The following is a 24,332-nucleotide window of genomic DNA, read 5'->3' on the forward strand; positions in this document are numbered from 1 at the left end:
AATGTGCACAGATTACCCAGGGTCTGGGGCTGACATGCATGCTGCCGTATGCAACCTCCTTCAGAAAAATTGCCTGTAATGCCTTTGATTGAGCTCTGGCTCGTGAGGGAGAAAAAAAAGTTTCCTCAACAAAGCCACTGGCGTTACTTTCCAGCAGCAAATGATTGTCTGTGGCATTCGAAAAGAAATTTAATCTGGGAACATATGTTTCTGTCTTCCTCGTTTTCTTGTGTATGAAACATTGAAGCAGGCTGATGCAACAGTGCCTTTTGAGTTTTTGAAGTGATATTAAAACTTTTTCGACCCGCACGTGGAGTGAGGGTTTTTTTTTTTTTTTCTCCCTTGACCGCCTTTTTTTCAATGACTGTTTTTGTCATTTACGATCAAGGACGGAGATAGTCGCGTTCCGCACCACATCATTAAACTGGATGTTAACCGCCCCGAGGTGGACCTCTCGGAGAGAGGAGAGAGGCAGGCTTTTCCTGCTTTGTAAGAAAGACTGGAAGTGCCCTGTTTTTGTGCGCCCAGCAGGGCTACTGTTCCCTTTTCTCTGGATTTTCCTCACGGGGATGATACGTTCGACCTGAAATCCCAAATTCTTTATCCACCTCACACTTGGTTCTAAAAACCCTCCCAGTAAAAAGAATCCCATAATGCAAGATAAATCTATATTGATGAAAATCATACAGGAAACAAACCTATTGTGATTTGACTTACAAGCAGCAGGGCCTTTCACTTCAGCGGTCCCTAAAAGGACATGGCTCATTATGCATCCATTCATCCTAGATGGAAAAGTGCCAATAAAAGGATTAACACCATCCCCCAGAGGAGTCAAAACACAGCTGAAATGATTTTGAGGAACATAAATATTCACATTAATTCCAAGTATTGTATCTGACACCTACTGGAATTTCCCAAGGCTCAGGTTTCTCTCAGTTAAAGATACTGCAGAAGGATATTGTTCTGTGTTAAACACAGATCACTGAGCTTGATAGCTTTTGGAAGTTAATACCGAGAGCTAAATTGTTCTTCGCAAATTGATATTAAACGTGACAAAACAGCACCCACTGACCAATGTTACTCCCTCATCACTCCTAATTCGAATTAAAGGTCGAGGGCTGGAAACATTAGCTTGAAACCATCCCGTTGGCCTCTGCTAGTGCTCTTACCTTTTGCTGACCTTCAAGAGCCACATTTTCCTTATGCCTGTAAGGTCCAGCTCCCTGGAGATCAAAGTAAAGTTTGTGGAAAAAGGAAATCTGGGGGTTATGTGACCTGTTTCTCTCTGAATTTGTTTTGGAACACTATCAAGCAGCTTTCAGATCCCAGGAGTGCTCCACAGGGCTTCTCCAGATCCCTAATGCCATTGTTTCGAAGGTCCAGTGACATCTGAATTAGCCATCTGACTACTGCTCTGACAACAGTTTAATGAGGGCAAACTGAAAGTTCAGGGAGATTCAGTTTCTGACGCGTACACGCTCAGGTAAATCTTTCAGGTTACTGTTCATGGGAACAAAGTCAGGTTGAAAGAATCCACAACATTTCTGTTTTTCTGATGCAGTGAGCTCACAGTACTTAACTGAGGAAATTCTACAGTCGTGATTTTGGTCCCTTGAGTTCCAATTTCATTCTGTATCCCCAGTGCAAAATAAATCTTTAAATAAACAAGTCACAGGGCCTAAGACTGTTGTGCTCATGTTTTTACTGGTGCTTTATAGTGTGCTTGTAAGCCGACATCAAGAACAAGTACACTCTGCTTACTTCTAATGAAGAAGCTGGTGATTCAATGTTATTGTTAATTTCTAATCAAGCACGGGGTAACTTAGGTTCAACCTTGTGTTGCCACTACAAGCATATGAATATACTATATTATGTAAGACTCTCTCCGAGTTCGGTCAGATATGTTAATGCTCAATTTTATAGGCAGCAGCTATAGCACCCTGCAACTCACAACTCACTGGCAGCCCACTGAAGCTCAGCAGGTGTGAGCCTGGCCAGTACCTGGATGGGAGACCCCCTGGGAAAGCTAAGGTTGCTGCTGGAAGAGATGTTAGTGGGGCCAGTAGGGGAGCACTCTCCTTGCGGTCTGCATGGATTCTCATGCTTAATGTTGGGGACACTATACTATAGAAAAAGGTGTCATCCTCCTGATGTGATGTTAAACCGAAGTACTGGTCATTAAAAATCCTCAAAATTTCTCAAAAACATTTTGGGTGTCCTGGCCAAATTTCCCTCTGGCACTTACCAATCATGGCCTCCTAATAATCCCCATTTATGAACTGGCTTCATCACTCTGTTCTCCCCATTGTTAGCTGGTGTGTGGTGAGCGTACTGGTGCACTATGGCTGCCATTGCATCATCCAGGTGGGGCTGCACAGGTGGTGGAGGGGAGTCCCCATTACCTGTAAAGCTCTTGGAGTATAGCAGAAGAGTGGCTATATATGTGAAAAGAATTATCATCATTATCTGACCGTACTTTCTATTTAGAATAGCTCATATTTCAAGTGATCATAACTTACATCATCTCATATTTACACTGAAATGACCAGAGCTAACAGAATCATATTGACATTTGTACTGTCTAATCAACATTTTATTACCGAGTTATCTCTCTAGGAATGCATACATATATTAGGTAAGAATAGAATTAGTAGCTTTTTGGTGCAATTGAAATAGGTTTTAATAAACCAATGTGAAATACTAAATAAAGATAACCACACACATACGGGGAAATATTTACTCTACAGTATGAAAAGAGGTTCCGCATTTTCACAGACTGTAGAATTGTCTTCCATACAGAAGATGGACATTAAGATAACATTTGTGTTATGCACACTTAAGAAAAAGCATATTAGTACAAAGGTTAAATTATTACAAGTGTTTTTTGAAAAAAAAACATGTAAAAAGTAGACAGATGTTGCAATGGCTTACACAGGAACCTTAAAAATATGGCGATACCAGACAATCCCTTTTAGTATTTAATTAAGACACAAAATTGAGTTCTTTTTTGATTTTGGTAAATTGTTGTTTCGAAATAAAATGCACTGAAAAAGTTATAATGCTTGCGCTAAATATTTACCTAATATATAACACTCACTTAAAAACATTATATAACACGGACTATTAAAATACAGTTACAGTGCACTGCTGGTGACATTACCTGCACAACGCAAGATCAATATTTACATGGAATGTTAAGCATGATTGTACAAAGCCAAAGTTTAAATCTAGATAAACAGACACCCCTAAAAAACACACAGCTGAGAGTTTACACTTTCCCTGCCGTATCCTTTCATAAATATGTCTCACTAAAATTCTTCACATCTAGGTGCCACAGAAACATTAAGACACAAGCCCAAGTGCAAAGCAAATTCAAGAACAGCCCCTGTGTAATGAACAACACGTACATTTTTTTTACACAAACCCTGTAAACTCAGAAGTAGCAATTTAACATTTGCTTCAGTAGTAAATCTGGAAATGTTTAGAACCTTCTGTTAAGTTCCTTGTTTTAGACCCATTTTATGGGAATAAAAGCAAGTAAACTCCACCCTAATTATACAAGATTGAGAACATTTCTTGTATTACAGAGCCAAAGTCTGGCAGCTTTTAGAGGCAAGCTGTTATATCGGGCACCTTCATATGAAGGGTGGAGGTTTTAACATAGCTTCTGAATGAACTACAACTTGGAAAGCATGAAACAAAATGGCGTTGTAAGAGATGAGTATGGGGGTCATGTACTGTACTGCACTTGGTAACAAGAAAGTGATGACCATGGTCAGCTGGAGTAAAAGATTTTCTCATTTCTAGATTTAATAGCTACAGATATGCATTATTTAGAACATTGATGGGGTGAGATGCATATGAAAACCTGGTGAAAATTGCATATATTAATTTTTTTGTCTTAAATAAACTTAAATTTCTGCTCTCTTGTACGCAGCTGTACAAACGCGCCAACATTCTGACGTTATCAATTAAAATTTGAGAGAGGTAAACGCATAATGTACTGTACCTCGAACCGTCCGTCCAATATCAATCAAAAAATCCCTTTGGTTACTAGAAACTAAGGTTACAAATATGCTAAGACAAGTCCAGACTGGCAGACTGCTGGCTGGCAGTCAAACTGGTGAGTAATGCTAAATCGACAATACATTGATACGTTACGCACGTCTCTAAAAAGAGTCATGAACTGAATTTGGGGTAAAGAGGCAGACATACCCTTCTTAGTAAAAAGGAAGCTTGAAAAGCGTTTACTTGGATGTTGGTGAGCGGTATAAAAATGTTACAGAAAGAGAAGTGCTGCCTGTTTTTTCAGGACCTGCTTTTCAAAGTTCTGCCCCCTTGTTTTCAGGAGTGTGTCCAGCTCACAGGAACCCAATGAGTGTCCGTCTCCAGCTTTTTCAACGTGGTCTTCAATTCAGTGAAAGCGGTTGCGAGATTATCGTTCACAATAACCTTCTCAAAAAGATGGCTGTACTGGCTCTCCATTGCCTGGGCCGAGCTGACCATTTCCTGAAAGTCTTCCTCCTGCAAAATCCCACCAAAAAATAACAGAAAAGACAGGACAATTAAGCAAAATTAAACACCACTTGTAAGAAAAGCCCACATGAGTGCACACACCCACATATGGATCATTTCCAAAACCTTTTCCATGCACAAACCAAACCTCAAGGAATTTTCATGATTTCCTCTGAGAATCTGGAGCCTGTATGGGCTATTTTTCTTTTGAACATAAAAAGTTCCAATAAAAAGTAGCCTGTGTTCGTATTACTATGGACGGGCTTTTAACAAAAGGACCTAAAATTATTCAATTGAAATACAATGTCGAGCTAAACTACAAAATTACACTTCTGACACTAGAATATCTTCTACTGAAGACGCTTTTTTGCAGCACCTTTTCCATATCGCAAAGGTTTGGGTTAAACTGTTTCTCATGTTTTATATTTTTTCAACTTTGCCCTTAAAAAAAAATCATTTTAGTTACTTATTCTTCCAGTCTGAAAGTAAACCTATATGCTTTCTCCTAGATCTTACAGCTACTGATTTTATTTTTATAAGATGTTTTGTTTAATGACCGCTGTCTACACAGCACCGGAACATACCGATTTGCAAGAGAATCGAATAACTTTGGTTTCATTGCTTTCATCATAGAGCAGATCCCTGAATATATACAGTCATGCAGATATCTCACATATTACACATACACGCGCGTAAATATGCACACACAGACTATGTTACAACTTAAATTTCCAGACTTTTTTTTAAAAAGCCCTAGCCAGAAAGTTACACAGTCCTGTGGTTTCCATCCTACTCTTACTTATTCCTATAGCTAAAATTAAACTTTAACCAAGACAACAGGATGAGGTACAGATTTTTTTTTTAAATCAAAGCAATTACTGTACAAAAGGAAAATAGCCCATCCTGCTGAAATGTCAGTCATGCTTATTTTTGTAACGCAAACCCTTGAAAACATTTCTTGCTACTTCAAGTTCGTGAGTTGAAAACTTTTCGTAACAGTTCTCTTGGTAACACTCTGCTAAGACATACATATTTCACAAATCATGGAAGTGTGGCTTGAGTGTGTCTATGGAGACCCCTCAATTAATATAGGTTGAGCTCAATACTGTACAGATCTAAAGTGGATGGCTGAATAACTCATGGGCATCATCTGCATGTCTCTGTGTTACAAACATAATTAAAATAAACTCACAGTCATCTGGTTCCAAATAAGACTGGGTTGAGTAAAAGTGTAAAAGCTGTTCTGCATCAATGCTATGACATTGACAAGCAGTATTAAAGTACAGATTTTACAGAGAAGGAAGAAAGCATTCCAGTCCTGACGGACATTATCTTGACAAAGATGGCTGTTAAAATAGTTGCATTTGGCCTAATAAATGTCTCGTCAACTTTTTTTATATATCATTACCTCACTCTACACAGTAATACATACTTTGCAGCTCAGAACTTTTACAGTTACTTTTATCTAACAGTAACTCAAAACATGATGAGTGAATTAAGAGACTGGTCTTTATTATGCCCCAGATTCTGCCAGTGGCTTTGAATTATTTTAAATATATGTAATACAACATTGTGTGAGAAACTGAAGACTGAAACAATTATTCAAATGTCTCTTTAGTCAAATTTTTCCAAAACAGTGATCTCAACATTGCACAGGACATTTAAAAGATATAAGGGGAGCACTGTATTGGTTGTTCACACATTCCAGGCTTTTGATTGCAGTATGTAATAAGCAGAAGATTAAATATTGCTTTTGCAAATGAATGGGATGACTTAAAAAGTTGTCAAGGAACTACAGTACGTGTTGTGCTAAGGGAACAATCAGTTTCTCATTTTGAAGAACATGAGAATTGACTTATAAAAAATAAAAAATAAAAAAAAAGTGTCTAGGAGGGAGACCTAATCTACCCAATCTGTTGTATTCAACATTAGTGTGCTTCAGTGTCTGTATACACAGGATCATTTTGCCATGTCAAAACTGCTGCAGAATTTCTCCCTCAGAAATACAGGCTGACAGAGCCGTCAGGTGAGATGCCGTGCGTGCAGAGATGAGGAGAGCTGTTCAGACTGCCGTAAGATCAAGTTGTACCTGATCATGTATTTTATGGTCATGAGCATAAAAAAAATACATGATTATGATACATAATACATACATAAATTATGGCCCGGCAGGGCCATGTAACCTCTGGTGATTTGTTCAGCACACTTGATTGAGTTAACATGCTTTAGAGCTATAACTGAAGTAACTAATGTGGCAACTTTATTGTTACTCTGTGAATCTGTACATCGTATACTTCCATTAAACAGCTAAATGGGCAGCTGAGGTGTTCAAAGGCTACAGAGCAGATGGCGGGATTTAAGGTATAAATACAAGAGAGATCATAGCACACAGAAGAGCTCTGGTGACCCCCGCATCAGAGTGCTCCTAGCATGAATTAATTTATAAGCACCATGTACACCTGCAGATCACTTGTGGGTGTTCAACAGCAGGGCTTCGGATGCGGAGCTATGATGACTCTGAAGGCACCCAACACATAATTTAACAGAGAAGGGGCCCTTAAACACATGGCCAGTGGAGAGGCAATCTTGAGGAGCGAATCTTCAGGCTAGCCTGCTCTGACCTGCCATTCCCCCTCAATTAAACCCCACCGAGCTCGCTTCAGAGGAGTCGAGAGAGACACAGGAGCGATCCCACAGACGGCCTCGCTCCGCTGCAAAAACCATCAGCCCACTGCACAAGCCTGAAGCCAACGCTAAGTGGTTTTTATGTGGCCGCGATCAGCCGCTGGACTGCAAGCTGTGCACGTGACTTCACCGTCGCGTGGTTGCAGGGTGCGACGGAACAGTGCTGGGGGTCGGCTTGGTCAGATTCAGATTGTGTTGAGCCGGCTGCATTGGCCAGAAAACGTTCATGTTTCTTTTAACGACAAACTCAAGTAAGAGTCGCATTTCCATTTCATTAGCTAGGACGTTGACGGCTAGACAGGAAGGTTAAAAAGAGGCAGATAAAAAGAGCAACAAAACTGAAACGGGGCATGTCTGCCGCACTACTGGCTCATAGCACCCCCGCCTGCGCCCCCGGAGATGTATACGAAATGTCTCAGGGTTACCGTGAACGATTTGGCTGAAGCCTTTTCGTCTTTGCTGGAGATGACCTTTGCATTTTGTCGGGTCTCCCGTAAACGCTCGATGGGTGGAGGCTTGATGAAAATCACATAGGGTTTAAATTCCGACGTCCGTAGATGTTTGATTGTCTGCAACGTTCAAGACACAAAGTTACTTAGGAGGCAAGGGGGAATTAATTCTGTAGACCCCCCCAAAAAAAATAAACAGAAAAATGAAACCGAACAGATATCTTGACAAAAACACCAGGGGGTAACACACCTTAGCACTTCTGAATGCTGCTTTAAAGCATTCAAAATCTGTGCTGAAACCCTACCCTTTCTACCCAGTGTTGTTTTTCTCACACACTGCACTGACAGAACACACAGCATACAAGCCAAACGCTATCTGAAGAATACGAAGCACACAGAGGATTTTTGCAACATAAAACTATTTTCAGAACGGACCACATCCGAACATGTTGTATAAACAGGGCCATTGAACCCACTGCTAAAAAAAAATGATGCTACTCTTTTACAACGCCTTGCTGTGCGTTAAAATGCACCAGATCATTCAGCTAATAAGCTTTTGTGATATTCAAGTCACAATGTGTCTTTGTGATCATCGCTTTAATTTCTATAGGGATTGTACTAACTGTAAAGGAGCAGACAGCATTTGGTTACAAATCTATAAATCTACAGCCTAGACACAACAAGCAGTGCTCTCCAGGCATGCTAAAGAATCTGGTCTGAAAAGTGATGTAATTCTTGTTTTAGCTTCTGAGTCCAAAATCAGTACAAATGACATATGGGGCACTTTTAAGAAGGCGTTCAACTAACCACCCAGATGTAAAAATGCCAAAAAGGAAATTTTCTTAAAATAGGAAAATTAGCAGTAATTGCTGCTAAAACTTTTTGCTCACAACTAAGTCTGGTAACATAGTCATTAAGCAAATAGTTAAGGTTTCCAGGGAAACATTTTACAATAAATAGTGTGTATACCTTAGTTGTTCACATGCGGGAGAACAGGGGACAAAAAAAAAAGGTTTAAGATCCCACTTTGAGATGGGATAAATGGAGCTGCCAGATCAACACAGATTATAGCCTTCCCAGCAGTCAATTAAATTAATCCTTCCTTAAAAATGATTTAATGGCTTATATGATCTGGCCAGAAATAAAAGAACCTGCCACTCACGTGAGGCTGGACGTCCAACAGGCAGACCTTGTTTTTCGACAAGACTGATCGAATAGCATCCAGGCTTGTTCCGTAATAATTCCCCTTATACTCTCCGTGTTCAATAAACCTGCAAAGGAGAAAGTCAAGGTGACAAAGCTAAGCGGCACTCGTCTCAGAAAAGATACAGTACATATCTTGCATGCTTCAGAGTAATCTTAAATCATCTGCATCCACACAAGGTACATTCTAGAAAATATTATTGCGGGCTCATAAAACAGAATCGACAGTTATTCAAAACAAGGAAGAAAGTAACCTTTCTTTATTAATCATAAATAAGAAAGCATTCCCTTAATAAGCCAAAAAAAATAATCAATCATTTAAATGTCTTTGTGAGGCTAAGGGGCACAGTGGTGTGAGGTCAGGGCTGGTGTCTTGCATGTTAATCACAATGATAATAAATCATAATTGCCCTTTTTATAGTACTTTTATAGGCGGGGAAACTTCTACTTTTTTCGAGAAACTCTCTGGGATTTCTAAATACTACAGAGAGTCAGGACCTCGGTATTACGTCTTATCCGATGGACGGCACCTTTTTACAGGATAGTGTCCCCGTCACAGACACAGACTGCAGGATGAGCGCCCCCTACTGGCCCCACTAACACCTCTTCCAGCAGCAGCCTTAGTTTTTCCCAGCAAGTCTCCATCCACGTACTGGCCAGGCTCACACCTGCTGAGCTCCAGTGCGCTGCAAGCTGGGAGCTGCAGGGTGACATGTCTGTTGTTCTTCCCTTGCTTATGAGGGCATTTTCCGGGTGCATCAGTTTCTTCCAACAGTCCAAAGACATGCTGCCCAGGTGAACTGTTGTGAGTTAACCAATGTCCCAGAGTGTGTAGAGTACAGTATGTGTGTAAGTGAATGTGACAGTGTGTGTGCACCCTGCCGTCTGTCTGCCGGTGCTCTTCTATAGAGGAGACAATCACTGGAAAGGGATGAATGAACGCAGATTTAATATTTAAGTTAAATGACAAGAAAAACTAAAAAACTCTGGGAATGAAAACAACCCCTTTCACCCTTCCGACTCTGTATTTGCTGTTAACAGCAAGTAAACTTGTTGATCTAGACCGATACGCTCACGCTGTAATGCAATGTTGAAGGAGAAAGAACTAGACGCAGACCACCGTGGAAAATACCACATCCCATTTCTTTAATTGGATATCTACTGATTTACCATTAAAAAAATGAACTAAAACCATTGACTCCTGCCACAAGGAACGTCGAGATTACCCTCGCAACCACTGAATAAGTTGTAGCCTTTTTCAGCAGAAGACAATTCCAGACTTTCTGGCACAGTCAAATTTTATATAATCTTCTATGTTACACTTTAAATCAGTAACACCTGTTTATTTTAAAGGTAAAAAATGCAAATGCCAAGACTAGTCTAATCCAGATTTCCGGACCTAGCTAAAGCAAACAAATATTTTTCCATCACATAATCTTGCTCATTCACATTGATGAGAGCAATAAAATATTTAAATCCTCTTTTAGGAAAAATCAGAAAACCCATGGAAAGAATGCCTAATTTAAAATCCTTGTACAGAATCTGTTATCAGTGAATCCACATATAAAATGAAATATAGTGGAACTGTTAAAAAAAAAAGGGGGCCTCAGTCTCCAGGTAATTAAAAAACAGCAATAAAATGCTGCACTTAAGAGTGCAAGATGCAAGAAAAGTTGTAAAGAGTTTACGGATCAGGTGAAATGTACTGTACCACCTCGCCAAATTCTTATTCTTGACTTCACTTTGTTCCAGCAAGTGAAAAGAAAAAAAAACTGAGCCTTAAGGCTCAAAGGGGAACAATTCATATTTTAACAATTTAATTTCAATAAAAGACCCATTAATTTCAGGTAAAAAATAATTTTCTCGTGTCAACTGCATACGTCTACAGCTTCACACAAAGTAACATTCACAATCAAGGCATTGCTATCCAACACCTGGGACAGTATTGGCGAACTCTGCATCAGAAGGCCAGGCAATGGAACTGCTCTTTCCCTGTGCCGTGTGTGTGTTGATCACAGTGCTCTCTGGGGCCACACGACAGGCTCTGAATCAGTGTCTTCATGGCCAGGCCACCAGGGCCACAAGAAGCTGTCGGTTTTGAGAATGGTGAGGATTGGATATCATGGAAAGACTCTCTGATGAACAGCAGCGTAACAGGCAGGGTCTTAGGGTACAGGAGATTGGAGTCTGTGCTGTCTCACAGGCCAGACAGTGACGCAAGATTTTGGGGTTCTGTCTGTGGAAACCATACCAATTGATGTTCCTTACTCTGGGGTCTCCAACCCAGAGAACTTCCTCACGTTTATGATTAAAGGTATGCATGTACTGTAATGACCCAAAAATAAAATGCACATGCTATTGTAATTATCATATATTAAGAACATGATGACAAATACAGTTTGCTGTAATGGTCTTACTGTACAACCATCAAAAGTGCACGATCTGTAAGAAATGGTTCCACCAGCTTCATGAATATTTAAGAGTTAACTAATTTAACCTTGTTTCAGGTGTTTAGTTCAACACATTTCAAGATTCAGCACACACCTAAAAGAAACTATTTGATTTGAGCTCCTTATTTAATTGAACTGGGGGAGCTCAGTGGGTGGCAGACCTCACGAAATTGTCTCAAAGAGATACACAACAAAAATACTGAAAAAACAGACTTTTATGATCTACTTGAACATGAATGTGCTACAATATATACACAGTCACTTGAAATCACTGGGCTGAACATAAAGAATGTTCTTGTTCAAGTATGATTAAACGTATGCATGTACTGTAATGACCCAAAAATAAAATGCACATGCTATTGTAATTATCATATATTAAGAACATGATGACAAATACAGTTTGCTGTATTGTTTTTAATGTTGTTGTCCCAGTACTGTTTGATTGCTTACTATCATTGCTATGGGTTTTTAAGATTAAGAAATAGTGGTATAAAGTAGGAGGCGGCATGGTGCTCACAGCTCTGGGGCCCTGGGTTCATTTCTGGACCTGGGGTGCTGTCTGTGTGGAGTTTGTATGTTTGTTTGGGTCTCCTCCCGCAGTCCAAAGACATACTGGTAGGTTAATTGGCTTCTGGTAAAACTGACCCTGGTGTGTGTGTGTGTGTGTGTGTGTGTGTGTGTGTGTGTGTGTGTGTGTGTGTGTGTGTGTCAGTTCACCCTGCAATGACTTGCCATCCCATCCAGGCTGTACCCCCACCTTGTGCCCGTTGCTTGCTGGGATAGGCTCTAGCTCCCCTGCAACCTTCAACTGGGTACAAACATTGCTCAAAAGAGCCACTGCTGAGAGTGCTTTGACGTGATTTGTAAAGTTCATTACAACCATAAATCTAAAGCCATCTAGTGTAAAGCAATCACCTTTTAGCCTCAAGCCAATTCATTTCACTTTTTAAAGAAAGCATCACCCTGGAGGCATGTTTAAAATTTGGGATATTAAAAAAAATCCAAAAAGATCTCTTTCTTGAAAAATGAGTACAGTAATTTCAAGGCACTTTGTTTTCCAATTTAAAAAAAAACACCCAGGCACGACCATTATAATTTTTGTGTTTGAATGTAATGAATGTGCTTTTTGGTCTCATTCACTGTAGCTCTGTACATTAATCTATCATCACAGTGCAACACCACACTAGCTCAGCACATCAGTCAAATTACAAAAACACTAGAAACACTAGAAACGCGCAGAAAGGTGCACAATGCTGGGAGTACATTTGGCGTGTGAAAAAACTCTTGTGGAAAGCACTTAAGAAATTCCTGTAATATCTCCTTGCAAAGTTGATTCTTGCAAAAATACATGATAATTGATAATTCTATCAGTTGCAAAATGTCTCTGTGCCTTTTACAGTATAGCGGTGGGAAATGTCAAATTAAAAGCCTCAGCTAGTGCAAGGTTTTCATCACTCATCATCTGTTCTGCTGCTTTACCCAGCTGTATTGAGAAGGGTCGTTTAGCAGTCAACACCACACGCTTTCACCTGACAGAAAGCAGCCAGCTTGACGAGACTGTGCTCTACAGGGCATGTCTGTATAATAAAGCCTGCACCTGTTGAAAGTATTTGATTTGCAAAATTGCAAAAGGATATTCTGCAGTTAAAAAAAAATGGTGTGATAATAATCCTCACACGTATATAGTACATAGGGCTTTTTCTGGACCCTCCAAAGTTGAAAGCCCTTTACAGGTCAGAGGAATGCCCCTCCAACACCACCAGTGTGCAGCCCCACCTGGATGATGTAACAGCAGCCATAGTGCACCAGTACTCTCACCACACACCAGCTCTCAGTGTAGAGGAAAACAGAGTGATGAAGCCAGTTCAGAGATGGGGATTATTAGGTCATGATTGATAAAGGCCAGGGGGAAATTTGTCCAGGACGCCGGGGTAACACCCCTACTCTTTTCGAGAAACACTCTGGGATTTTTAATGACTACGGAGAGTCAGGACCTCAGTTTTACGTCTCATCCGAAGGACAACGCCTTTTGACAGTACATTGTCCCCATCACCATATGGGGTATGAGGACCCACACAGACTGCAGGGTGAGCGCCCCCTGCTGGCCTCACTAACACCTCTTCCAGCAGCAACCTTTTTCCCCAGGAGGTCTCCCATCCAGGTCCTGACCAGGCTCACACCAGCTGAGCTCCAGTGGGCTGCCAGCTGGGAGCTGCAGGGTGGCATGGCTGCTGGCTGGCGATAAATGGCGTTTATCTCTGACATTTTCCTGTGGTGCTGTACGAGACCTACCTGTTGTTTTGTATGTCGGTCTCAAACAGGTGCTTCGAGATGAAGTGGTACTCCACTCCGTCACTCTCCTGGCTCCTCTTGGCCCTGGTGGTGTCTGTGGGATTGCAGAGATCAGAGACAGGAGGCTCAGTCACACTGTACAACACACAGCCCAGGTGCTTACAAGGCAGGACTTCCCACAGATTGTCACAGAACACTGCTTCTTCCACCCCTTTGAATGAAGCAGGCAAAGTAACAAGTTTGACTGAAAGTGCAAAGCCCTTTTTGCCATTTTTATTTATTTTAAGCGATCCTCACAGCTTTGAGGCTGGTTATCAAATTCACCAGCACTTGCTAAAGTATAAATGGGCAACACATCGGCCCTCAAGCAAACACTTTCAAGCCTCTGAGAAAACGTCATTTAATTTTAGCTTCTTGTCTTTAATTGATCCCTCAACTTCAGAATTGCCATCAAGCCCCCCTTATTCATATGGGGCATTTAATCTATTTGGACTCTGGAGTTTTTCAGGTTCTGACGATATATGCAATATTTATAACAAAGATGGTCAGCTGGTTCTGAAATTTAACTAAACGTGCTGACTGAATGTAAATCACACCTGACTTTTCCCCTCTTTGCATACATCAAGAATGAACTATATCCACATGGTTATATTAACAGCTCCACACTCGAAAGTATTTGTCTGCATGCAATCAAAATAAATGTCATAATTAAAACTGTCTAAATGCTGAAAGTTAAGACAAAAATCAAAAGTTGGAATCTTCATTTATTTCTTTGGACGCAAGTGTGTAGTATTAAGTATTAAATGTGTACATAAGGAAGCAGTGATGGAATTCGTTAGTAGGACAAAATATAATCAAATTTTTTTCCTACAAGAGTAATACTGTATGCAATTGCTCTTTTAAGTAAGAAAATGGTCACATTTGTGAATGATTAGCTAGAATAAAAACCTGCAATGAGATTTTAATACGAGTGACATTCAAGACTCAGGGTTTAACATCCATTATCCACTTGCATGTAACAAACACTTATTTAAGCTATTTACACAGTTCTGTACACTTTTTCATTAATATACAATTACTTTGTGACTCTGCTTCAAAACATAAATCACCTTTAATGTGCCTTAACACGTCAAGTCTCGAGCAGGCCCAGCTAACCCTCCCTCAACCGCTTCTCCTTTCCAAAAGAAATGGCCACAGTCATGGGCTCATTTCAGTACCACTGCTGGAGCCCATTCAGAAACATAGCAAGCTGTCATTTGGTGCTTCCAGAAAAAAAGGCCAGGTTTAGTGCCAAAACATGAGGCAGTGGAATGGCATTTACTCAGGAGGTAAAAAAAAAAAAAAAACATTTCCTCCATCACTCAAGACTGTCAAACTGGCCGTGAAAAGCTGACAATTATACAAGAAAAGAAATAATGTTGTGCTTGTGAAGGAAACCCTCCTATGCTGAGAGCAGGCTGTCCAAAATGCAAAAGGCTCTCCAGCCTCCTCTCTTATTCATGCACAAAACAGATATAAAAGGGTCTACTTCCACATATTTACTTGGATACATGATGTGACCTTACTGGTAGACTGTAAGTCAGACAATCCTTTAGACAAACCCTAAGCCTGCACTGAACATCTTTTGGAACAGCTTTAGTGTGAACCCAGAAGTCTGATTCTAACTTGCTGCTGTGTGAAGCAGTTCTTTAACAGAACCAATGCTGAAGCCTTTCTGCAAACATAAGGAGAGCTTGAACAGTGAAATTGCAGCCTATGTTCCACTTAAACTGTACAGGCTAGATACTGAGGAAAAACAGTATTACACAGGACCAGAGCGATCGTTATGGTCACTCAATAATTTAAAAACTAAGAAAGAAAAACCTAACACCTTTTTCTTAGGAAACATGTTTGATAAGAATACTTGATAACACTTTATGTAAGGGGGTCAGATCACACTTTTTATATTATTAAATATTTACAAAATGAACACTGAAGCAGTCGCCACTAGAGTAATTAAAGGCAAATATATGCCTTTGATTAATAATGATACAATTAATTATTGGGAAGGCTTCCTACCAGGTAGTTAACACTGTATTAAAGATTTCTCCATGTGCTATATAACTTGTTATAAGGGGTTTATAGTTTGGATTTGCAGTCCCTACACTAAAATGCGACAAAATATTTATATTTGTGCATCATGGGCAAAGATACAAAATTAGACTAAGGAAACTATTATTTAACTTGACCCCAAAACATCAGAGCACAGTGTTTCCTTTCACAGCAAAACTAGCTTAAACAATACAAATATGCATTATTTATTTATTATAATAAATAGCTGAGGAAATAACCTGCTTAAGTAAGCCATGACTGAAAAATGATCATGTGAAACAATCTTCAAGAAAACAAAATGCACTAACGCAACATAGAAGGGAAAAGGCTCAGGTTTGCAGACTCAGTGCAGTAATGTATCCGAAGAGATGAGAAAAACCATCCGTGTCGCAGTTCGAAGCTGACTGCACTTACGTGGCACTGTTACACCAAAATGCTGGGGGTCGGAAATGAGCAGCTTCCTCTTCAGTTCATTCAAGCCAACTCCGGTGGGACCTACATATTAAAAGAAAAATCACCATGACCAATTAATTAACAATTAACAACATTACTGCACAAGACAATTGGGATTAAAGGACCTATGTTTACAGGGCAGAACCCCTCACTAACAGTGTCACATGTAGCTCTTCTTTGGAAATGACATTTAACAGAAGTTAAGAAATAGTTCTTTTGTTACATTTTAGCATCTGTACCCTCATACAATATTAGATGATTTACAAAGTGTCAGCTTAGACTGTCAGTATAGAAAGCACACTAAATACGAAATGTCTAATCACAAGATTCCTAGAATTGCCTAAATATGGTACAAATACCACTGAAAAAACATGCACTGCGCTTTCTTGATTCCATCTGAACATATTGAAAACTCAGCATGCCTTTTATTCCATTAGGCAGCTGCATTTTCCATCACTGCTACTAGAAGCTGGGTAATATAATATTGATTTCTGTCTGTGGCAGCAAGACCGCATTTGTTTCCAAAACACAAACTTTGGAACACAACTGCTTGCTTTAGTCCTGAACCTTTCCACTCCTGAAACCTATCCTCCTTCGTCAAGAATAAGATTTCATCTGATATTACTTTGAAAAGATCCAGCACTTGGTTTTTAAACAGTGTAGACAAGAGCAAATGACGGTACACTCCACACCCTAGCTCAGCATACCATAACTACAGCATCAACAGAATGCTGCTACTAATCAGGATTCCTAAAATAGTTTCCTTTAACATCAGCTGTTAAAAACCCTCGCTTTTTCAGAACGACACTTTCCAATGCAATGTCTCTTGCGGGAATAAAATGAAAATATAAATTTAGATTTGTTGCCAGCGTAGGTAATGACTGAAAGTACAAGGGAATGATTTGAGAATAAATGATCGGGGAAATAATAAACTAATCAATTGAAGACCAAAACAAACTGTGAACGCCAAAAATGTTTCAGTGTTTTTATCTTGAAAGGTGTGCATTTCTTTCCACTGATCACTTCCTGCACATTCTAGTTGATCTAAATGATGTAGATCCCCAGATGCCATGCACAGTAATAAGTCAGCTGTAACCTTAAGAATGTTTTAAAAAAGGAATCAACGACGTTAGCTCATCCTGCAAATCACTGCTCACGTTTGTCCAAACAGCTCCACGCCGTTCAAAGACAGCAATCAGTCTTGTGGACTTTTTTTAAGAAAAGGTTCAACTAAGTCTACATGTGATTTATTGAGACAAGGAAATGGAGTTAATTTGAAATTAGTTTCGAAAAACCACAAGGAATTTGGGGCTTGTGTTCGAAACTGCAATGTATCACTGTACAGAACTGCTCTTAATGTTGTTCTAGGTGTTAAAGTCACTGAAGCATGTTAATACAAGCTTTTTATGACCCATATCTCAGCAGTGAGACACTGCTAGGTGGCAGAGCTCCAGTTGTGCTGAAGTGACAAATTTGTTTGTTTGAAATGAAGCTCAGCAGTTTTTGTGGATATTGGCTCTCAGAGTAACCAACTTCAAGACTGACTAAAACCGCTTTACTGTAGAATGAAAAATTGTCCACACTATTTACACTTCTGTAATTTTATTAAATCATTTAAAAATTAAAACAATTTTCTTGGTGGTTAACTTTCACTAAATTAAATGTGGGGCTACTTACACCAAAACTATGTACAGTACTTTGAATTGGCCAATACAGTAAGATGACAGTTTCTTCAAGGAATTCAGTACAAAACTGTTGAATTATTATCCTGAAAAGGCTATTTTTTATCCACAATGTGCTTAACCAATGCAACACGACGGCAAGCCTTTAAAATTATACGCACCAATAAAATTGGATTTTTACAATTGTTTCTTTGCGTTATTTAAAACGCTCTGTTCTACTTTTCTACCAATCAGGAATTTAAGACTGTGCCTACGAGTTACTGTGTTAAACAACTGCCAATAAAAGTGTCAAACTTCATTACTGTGCTCATTAGAGGAACGTGGTTTAATATTTGGACTTAATAACTTCCAGGCTAAATGCTGAAGGGCTAAGATGCACTTTCCTTCGAGAGACTGAGAGGCATTTCTTCTCTTAAGTTACTCTTTCAGTAAATGTCTAATAAAACAGGTCTGCTCCACCAAATATTAATGGTGGAATTAGTCAAATTTAAACTGAAACTAATCAAGGTTTAAGGTCTGAAGGCCAGAGCATTAAGATAATCCCAGATTAACAGAGAAAACATTGTTATTATACTGTATATATTATACAAAGTTGTGAAAAAATTCTAGCTGTGTGGCAATGAGCATTAGCTCTGACCCACTAAAAGAAATCGGTGTGGTTTTAACAGAGAGGAGCAGAGGTTGCAAAATGAGGTGGCCAGAGCTAAGGCTGTGCTATAAGGTTTCCATCAACAACCAAGTGATCCTCAAGCTCGTAAGCGTGGTCCCTCACAACACCATGCCGTGCCCACTCAAGCACCCCCCCCTTCACGCAGGCAGGCTACTCTCAACCTTTTGTGGTTTCTCCTGAAAGAAAAGTGTGTTACCACGACAAAAAAATGACACACAACCAGAATGGGTGAGTATACACCTTTGTTTCCAGGTATCTGCCGACTGCAATCAGGTTTAGGATTTATTTGTGTGTGTGTGTGTGTGTGTGTGTGTGTGTGTGTGTGTGTGTGTGTGTGTTTGTGTTAGCAGCAGGCGATGCGCTACGGACTGTACAAGCGATCTCTCGCCCAGTTTCGAGAGCCTGACAATCCTGTGGCTGGATCACACCAAGCTCATCAGATCTGGATTGACTAGTTGGTTCTCTTCAGCTGACAGCCCTCTCGCCATTTAGTGTTGGTATACGGCCAAACCCTGAATACCCAAGCAACTTTGTTCCAAGATCCCTCCAGAAACATCCCCACCCTCTGTCTTTCATTAAGTCAAGACATTGTTGCAGTTTCAATACAACATGAGAAACTCCAACCAATGGTTCTCCCCTAACAGTTACGGCTATGCTTTTGGTCATGTTGAAGGGGAGATGCAATGTGCAAACACCACAACCTTGTCTCATACTGTATATTCATTTTAACTGGTTAAGACTGAGAAATTAATAAACAGGAGTACGATGTATTTAAAATGTGCTTGTTTTACTTACCAGAATACATCTCATTTAGAGCATCAGCAACAATATTTCCAATCAATTATCAAGTAATAAGAAGCATCAGGAAAATGATACTCAAATACTTGCTGCCACTTAATTTATAAGACTAGTCATTACTTTCAGCAACTAGGAGTATAAAACGGTCTACAGTGTTCATCATTAGTTTTCAAAGTAATAAAATAAATACGAACACCGCCATCAAACCGCTTGATTTTATTTGAAAATTATGGAAAGTAAAGAGTTTGTTTAGTTTGAACAGAATAATGACAGGCCTCTCCCCCATCATTCAGACATGCACTCTCAGTTTCCTGGCTCAAACAGAGTCTGAAATCTAAAACAGGGCCATAAGAAATTACCCAACTAAGTCAGGACTCCAGGGACGAAAAATACCAGAAAAACATAAAGCAGATATTTTCTTTCTTTCACATTGCTGGGTGTGAAATTATCCATAGATGTTCTCCAAATTCTGTAACTTAATTAGAAATATTTAGATTATTTTGACAAAAAAAAATCTCACTGGGAGGTGCATCGTTTTTATTAAGGCTGACTTGCTGGCAAAGAGCTAGGAAATTACAATCTCCAGACTGAGCCATCCATATGACAAACTCCATGCGCTACAGCATGCTCAGAACAGAGAGGGCTACTCAAGCTCAAGAGCAATAATAAAAATACAGAGGGTTTTGTTCAAACATTGCGTCACTGGCCAAAAATACAAAGCAGAAAAGAAGGTGTGCCAATGTCATCTTCAATTCAATTGAGCTGATTTGGGGTTAACGTACGTTTCAATAGTCACGATGCACACAAACACGACATAACGCTGATTAACCTAAATCTGACTGAATTACTTGAAATGTTATGGTACATATTGTCCTGGTTATATTTATGGGTCCTCCTTCAATTTGTGGGAAATACTTTTGAGTTATGCCACCCTTTAGAGTGGGTTTACAGGAGCGAAATTTATTATTTCAGCAGTTACCTTGGCCTGCTGCTATACCCCTCGTTGGCTGCAACGGCTCAACAGGAGCCTAAGGCTCCGCAGGAGCTCTGTAGCGGCTGCTGGAGCCCCAGGACCACACGTGCCGACCGCGACGACCCCGCGCGGCTCATACTTACCGACCAGAACCACCAGCCTGTACTTTTCTCCCGCCTGCCTGCGGTAGGTGGTCACCTCTTCGTACGTGGGGACATCGGCCGTGTCGTATAGCTCGCTCTTCTTGCACTCGTACATGGACTTGTTCGTCTTCCGGTCCCTTCTACTGAGACGGAAGCTTCTCCGCAGGCCAGCTACAAACAAACACGCCCGCTTTTGTTACTGGGTGAGAATAGGAGCGTAAGAGAGGTTACAATAGACAGGAGGCCACCTGGCCCCTCTAGCCCATTTGCTAGCTAGAGCCATTAAGCGATACAAAGGCCTCCTCCAGCTGGGTCTGGAAAGAAGCCAGGGAATCGGCTTTAGCAACGTGGCTGGGCTGCTTGTTCCACACTCCCACCACCCTTTGGGTAAAGAAGCATCTCCAGCCCTGACTGGAGGATCTTATCCAGCTGTATCCAGTAAGAAGCCAGGGAATCGGCTTTAACAACGTGGCTGGGCTGCTTGTTCCACACTCCCACCACCCTTTGGGTAAAGAAGCATCTCCAGCCCTGACTGGAGGATCTTATCCAGCTGTATCCAGTAAGAAGCCAGGTGATCGGCTTTAACAACGTGGCTGGGCTGCTTGTTCCACACTCCCACCACCCTTTGGGTAAAGAAGCATCTCCAGCCCCGACTGGAGGATCTTATCCAGCTGTATCCAGTAAGAAGCCAGGGAATCGGCTTTAACAACATGGCTGGGCTGCCTGTTCCACATTCCCACCACCCTTTGGATAGAGATGTGGTTCCTGCTGTCGGTTTAAAAGGCACTCTCCTAGTTTCAATGAGAAATAAAAGTCCTAGATGGCCAACACAAAGATACCGAACAACAGAGAAAACATTTGTTATGTCTATATGTGTCTCTCAAGATTTCTTCTCTGTAATAATAAGTGACCTCCAATAAAAGAAGGACACATCACTCCATCCAGAACATTAAGTTGAACCAAGGGTAAACTCTTTAGCACCTAGGCTGGCAGATATACACATTTATTGTACACTTCAGGATTACTTTCCAACATTGGCCAATATCTTGAAATTTAAATGCCTGTGTACACATACAGTAACATGCCAGTACATTCATAACAGTGTTTGTTACTACACTGATAGTTCACTTGTGATTTTTAAAAATCCAATTTTTCTACAGATCAATTTCCCATGCCAGGGAGATATTCAACCCTTAAAGTGAACATAAACAGCTTTGCACCAACTCAATTCATAAACCGCTACACTGAATGATGTGTATGTCATGTGTCCATAAAAGAGCAGTACTGTAGTATCTTCCTGACTGGGAGTAACTGGCTAGGTTTTGAATATTTTGCTTATTTTGTATTTCCAGTCAAGGCTAAGTCATTCGTGGAGTGCAAAAGTCTAGTTTTAATGATGTAAGTCAGCAACACAAAGAATATGATGTTTAATTTGAGAAACAAATACCCAGCTTTTATGACATATGACTTGGAGGTTAAGGTATAAGTCCAAATCCCAGACCAGTGACAACTAATACCCTATTTCAGCACAGAGCAGTATCACTTATTAGAAAGGTTAACTTCAGCATATGATTGATGCTGGAGGATTAAGGAACCAGGGTTTTTACGACCTAGTCCAACTGCCACCACTCAACAAACGTGTAGGGAAGAAAACTTCCAATGTAGCAATTTCCCTTTTCTGAGAGTCAATTAGTTAGGGATAAACTAGATTCATGCAGAGTTATTACTGAATCCATCCAATATCCAAGCAAGAACGTATTACTAAAAACGACATACTCTACGTGCACAAGTTTAAGTGTGAATTTAAAAGAAATTCAAAAAAATCTCCTGTGGTATAACAGCAAGGAAAAAATATCAACACTCCCCACATTGTTACAAAGAAGACACTGCTAGTTTACAGTACTGTGGGACTCTGTTCTGTTAACACATTGTATGAATTAAATTATGTATGGATGAAATTATCATTTTAATTGAATGCTTACTTTTTAAGTGAGAACAGACTGGTAGGGGAAGTAAGCAGTAGGTCCTGCAGACGTCCTGCACAGAAGATTTGAGGTGCGGCCATTTGATTAACATAGGGCTCCAATCACGGTTGTAACGGATTTGGCATTGCAAAAAGTCGCCTTATTGTGAGCTTAAAAATGCTGGGGTTTCATTGAGTCTGTCAGGCCAAATCTCTTTTCTTGTGACGAAGGCAGGTGCAGAGGATATCATTACTTCGCTCAGCTGTGGGCAGTCAATACAAATTGCTGTTCCTGAGCTGAAGCGGTTCTGTAATCTCCTCCCATCAAAATAATTTAAACCCTTCCAGACAGCTCAATCCCAATAATAAAATAACCGCTTCATACACCAGTCCTCTTTTAGAGTAAATAAATCGATACTTCCCCCTAGAAAAAAAAATCATTTTGATTCTTGACCTGAGCTAGAATTACAGTTAATACGGCAAAATAATTCAAAACAGCATACAGTAAAAGGATCTTGGATTCTGAATTTGCCTATTTTAACATTTGTTTCTGGACATGCAATGCTGCTTTTTTCAAGCGTAAGGGGGGGGATTCCTATGAATACTGTGTTAAACAGAAGTCCCGCTAGTCAGAAAAAAAGCCTTCAAAAACACTGCTCTGGTCCAAATGGATGAAAGTCATATTAGGTCACAAAGACAGACGACCGTTTCTTACTTCTAGGTGAAATTCACTTTCTACAAAAACTGTTTCTGATCGATTTTAGCGTCCTCTCAGAAGGAGGCTAGCTCTCAAAATTATATTTTTTTTCCTGAAGAGAGAGCCATTCAACTGCACATCAAACACGCACCAATGCAAATATCATATAATACAGCAGACGTGAAGTATTGAGGTGTAGTCTGTTGTGTCACATAATCCTAGAAAAGGCGCCTTGTTTCTGCGGATCCACACAACACAAACACACATTTCCACCGACAAACAGAACATAAACCGTGTGTGTCCTGTTCAAGTCTGTGTTCAGCTGGAAATGTGTTAACATGCCAGTTTCCCACTTACAGTAGATAATATCTTACAGCAGTGTAGGAAATATAACCCGTGTGCAATGTAAGTAACCCTGAGGCACTTACCAACATCAAATACGTACTGCCTACTTTCCTGTTTGTTAAGGCCTGTGAAACACTGACAGAGCATGTGCGAAACAAGCAGTCTAAAAAAGGTTACATAAGAGACACATTTTACACCACAAATTTAAGTTTCTACAGCTAGTATAATCTACACAGGATACACGCAAGGAAATATTTCCGACTTTACAGATGACTGAACACCATTTGAAATGCAAACTTGGTTGTAGGTGGTGCAAACTGCATAATCGCTAAACCAGGCTCTACTGCCTCTGTAACAGGATAATGCATTTAAGGGAAAAATGAGAGCTATTCGAGACACTGCACTTTCTAAGCTGCGATAGCCATTGAAATTCTGGGATATTTAGAACACCCTAAAGAAAAATTGATATGACGAGTAAAGTCAAAATTCTTTCACACTACTAGAAAACCAAAATTAAGTAAATATTGGATTTCATAACACTAACTTCAATATTTTGGATTCCATCGTAATGGTGACCAAACATGTCCTGCATTAGGCTTAGTTTAACAAGTAATCTACATATTTTATAAGGATATTAAAGACATTATACACAATACTTCAACACGGAATCAGAGGGCTGAGTTTTTAATGTCCAAACGGCAAATAAGATAGGCAAAAACAGAAAAAGAAATCTTTCAAACTTAATAATAATAATTGCTTACGCTTATATAGCGCTTTTCTGGACACTCCACTCAAAGCGCTTTACAGGTAATGGGGACTCCCCTCCACCACCACCAATGTGCAGCCCCACCTGGATGATGCGACGGCAGCCATAGTGCGCCAGAACGCTCACCACACATCAGCTATTAGTGGGGAGGAGAGCA

The 24,332-nt window shown here is 40.1% G+C and overlaps 1 protein-coding gene across 5 annotated transcripts in view; it reads right to left on the reverse strand.

Moving 5' to 3' along the window:
• Nucleotides 1-2,571: 2,571 nt before the first annotated feature.
• mpp7a (MAGUK p55 scaffold protein 7a) overlaps nucleotides 2,572-24,332 on the reverse strand; it is a 146,172-nt gene continuing 124,411 nt past the window's right edge. For all 5 annotated transcript variants that reach the window (XM_088642823.1, XM_088642820.1, XM_088642822.1 and 2 more), the window contains 6 exons: nucleotides 20,405-20,575; nucleotides 16,100-16,180; nucleotides 13,595-13,688; nucleotides 8,812-8,920; nucleotides 7,626-7,769; nucleotides 2,572-4,524 (listed from right to left, as the gene is read on the reverse strand). In XM_088642823.1, the coding sequence (XP_088498949.1) occupies nucleotides 4,345-4,524; nucleotides 7,626-7,769; nucleotides 8,812-8,920; nucleotides 13,595-13,688; nucleotides 16,100-16,180; nucleotides 20,405-20,575 (779 nt within the window). In that variant the 3' untranslated portion in view covers nucleotides 2,572-4,344. The remainder of the gene's footprint in view (nucleotides 4,525-7,625; nucleotides 7,770-8,811; nucleotides 8,921-13,594; nucleotides 13,689-16,099; nucleotides 16,181-20,404; nucleotides 20,576-24,332) is intronic.

This window comes from Lepisosteus platostomus, chromosome 8 (genome assembly GCF_059453375.1).
Source record: "Lepisosteus platostomus isolate fLepPlt1 chromosome 8, fLepPlt1.hap1, whole genome shotgun sequence".
Lineage (NCBI taxonomy): Eukaryota > Metazoa > Chordata > Actinopteri > Semionotiformes > Lepisosteidae > Lepisosteus > Lepisosteus platostomus.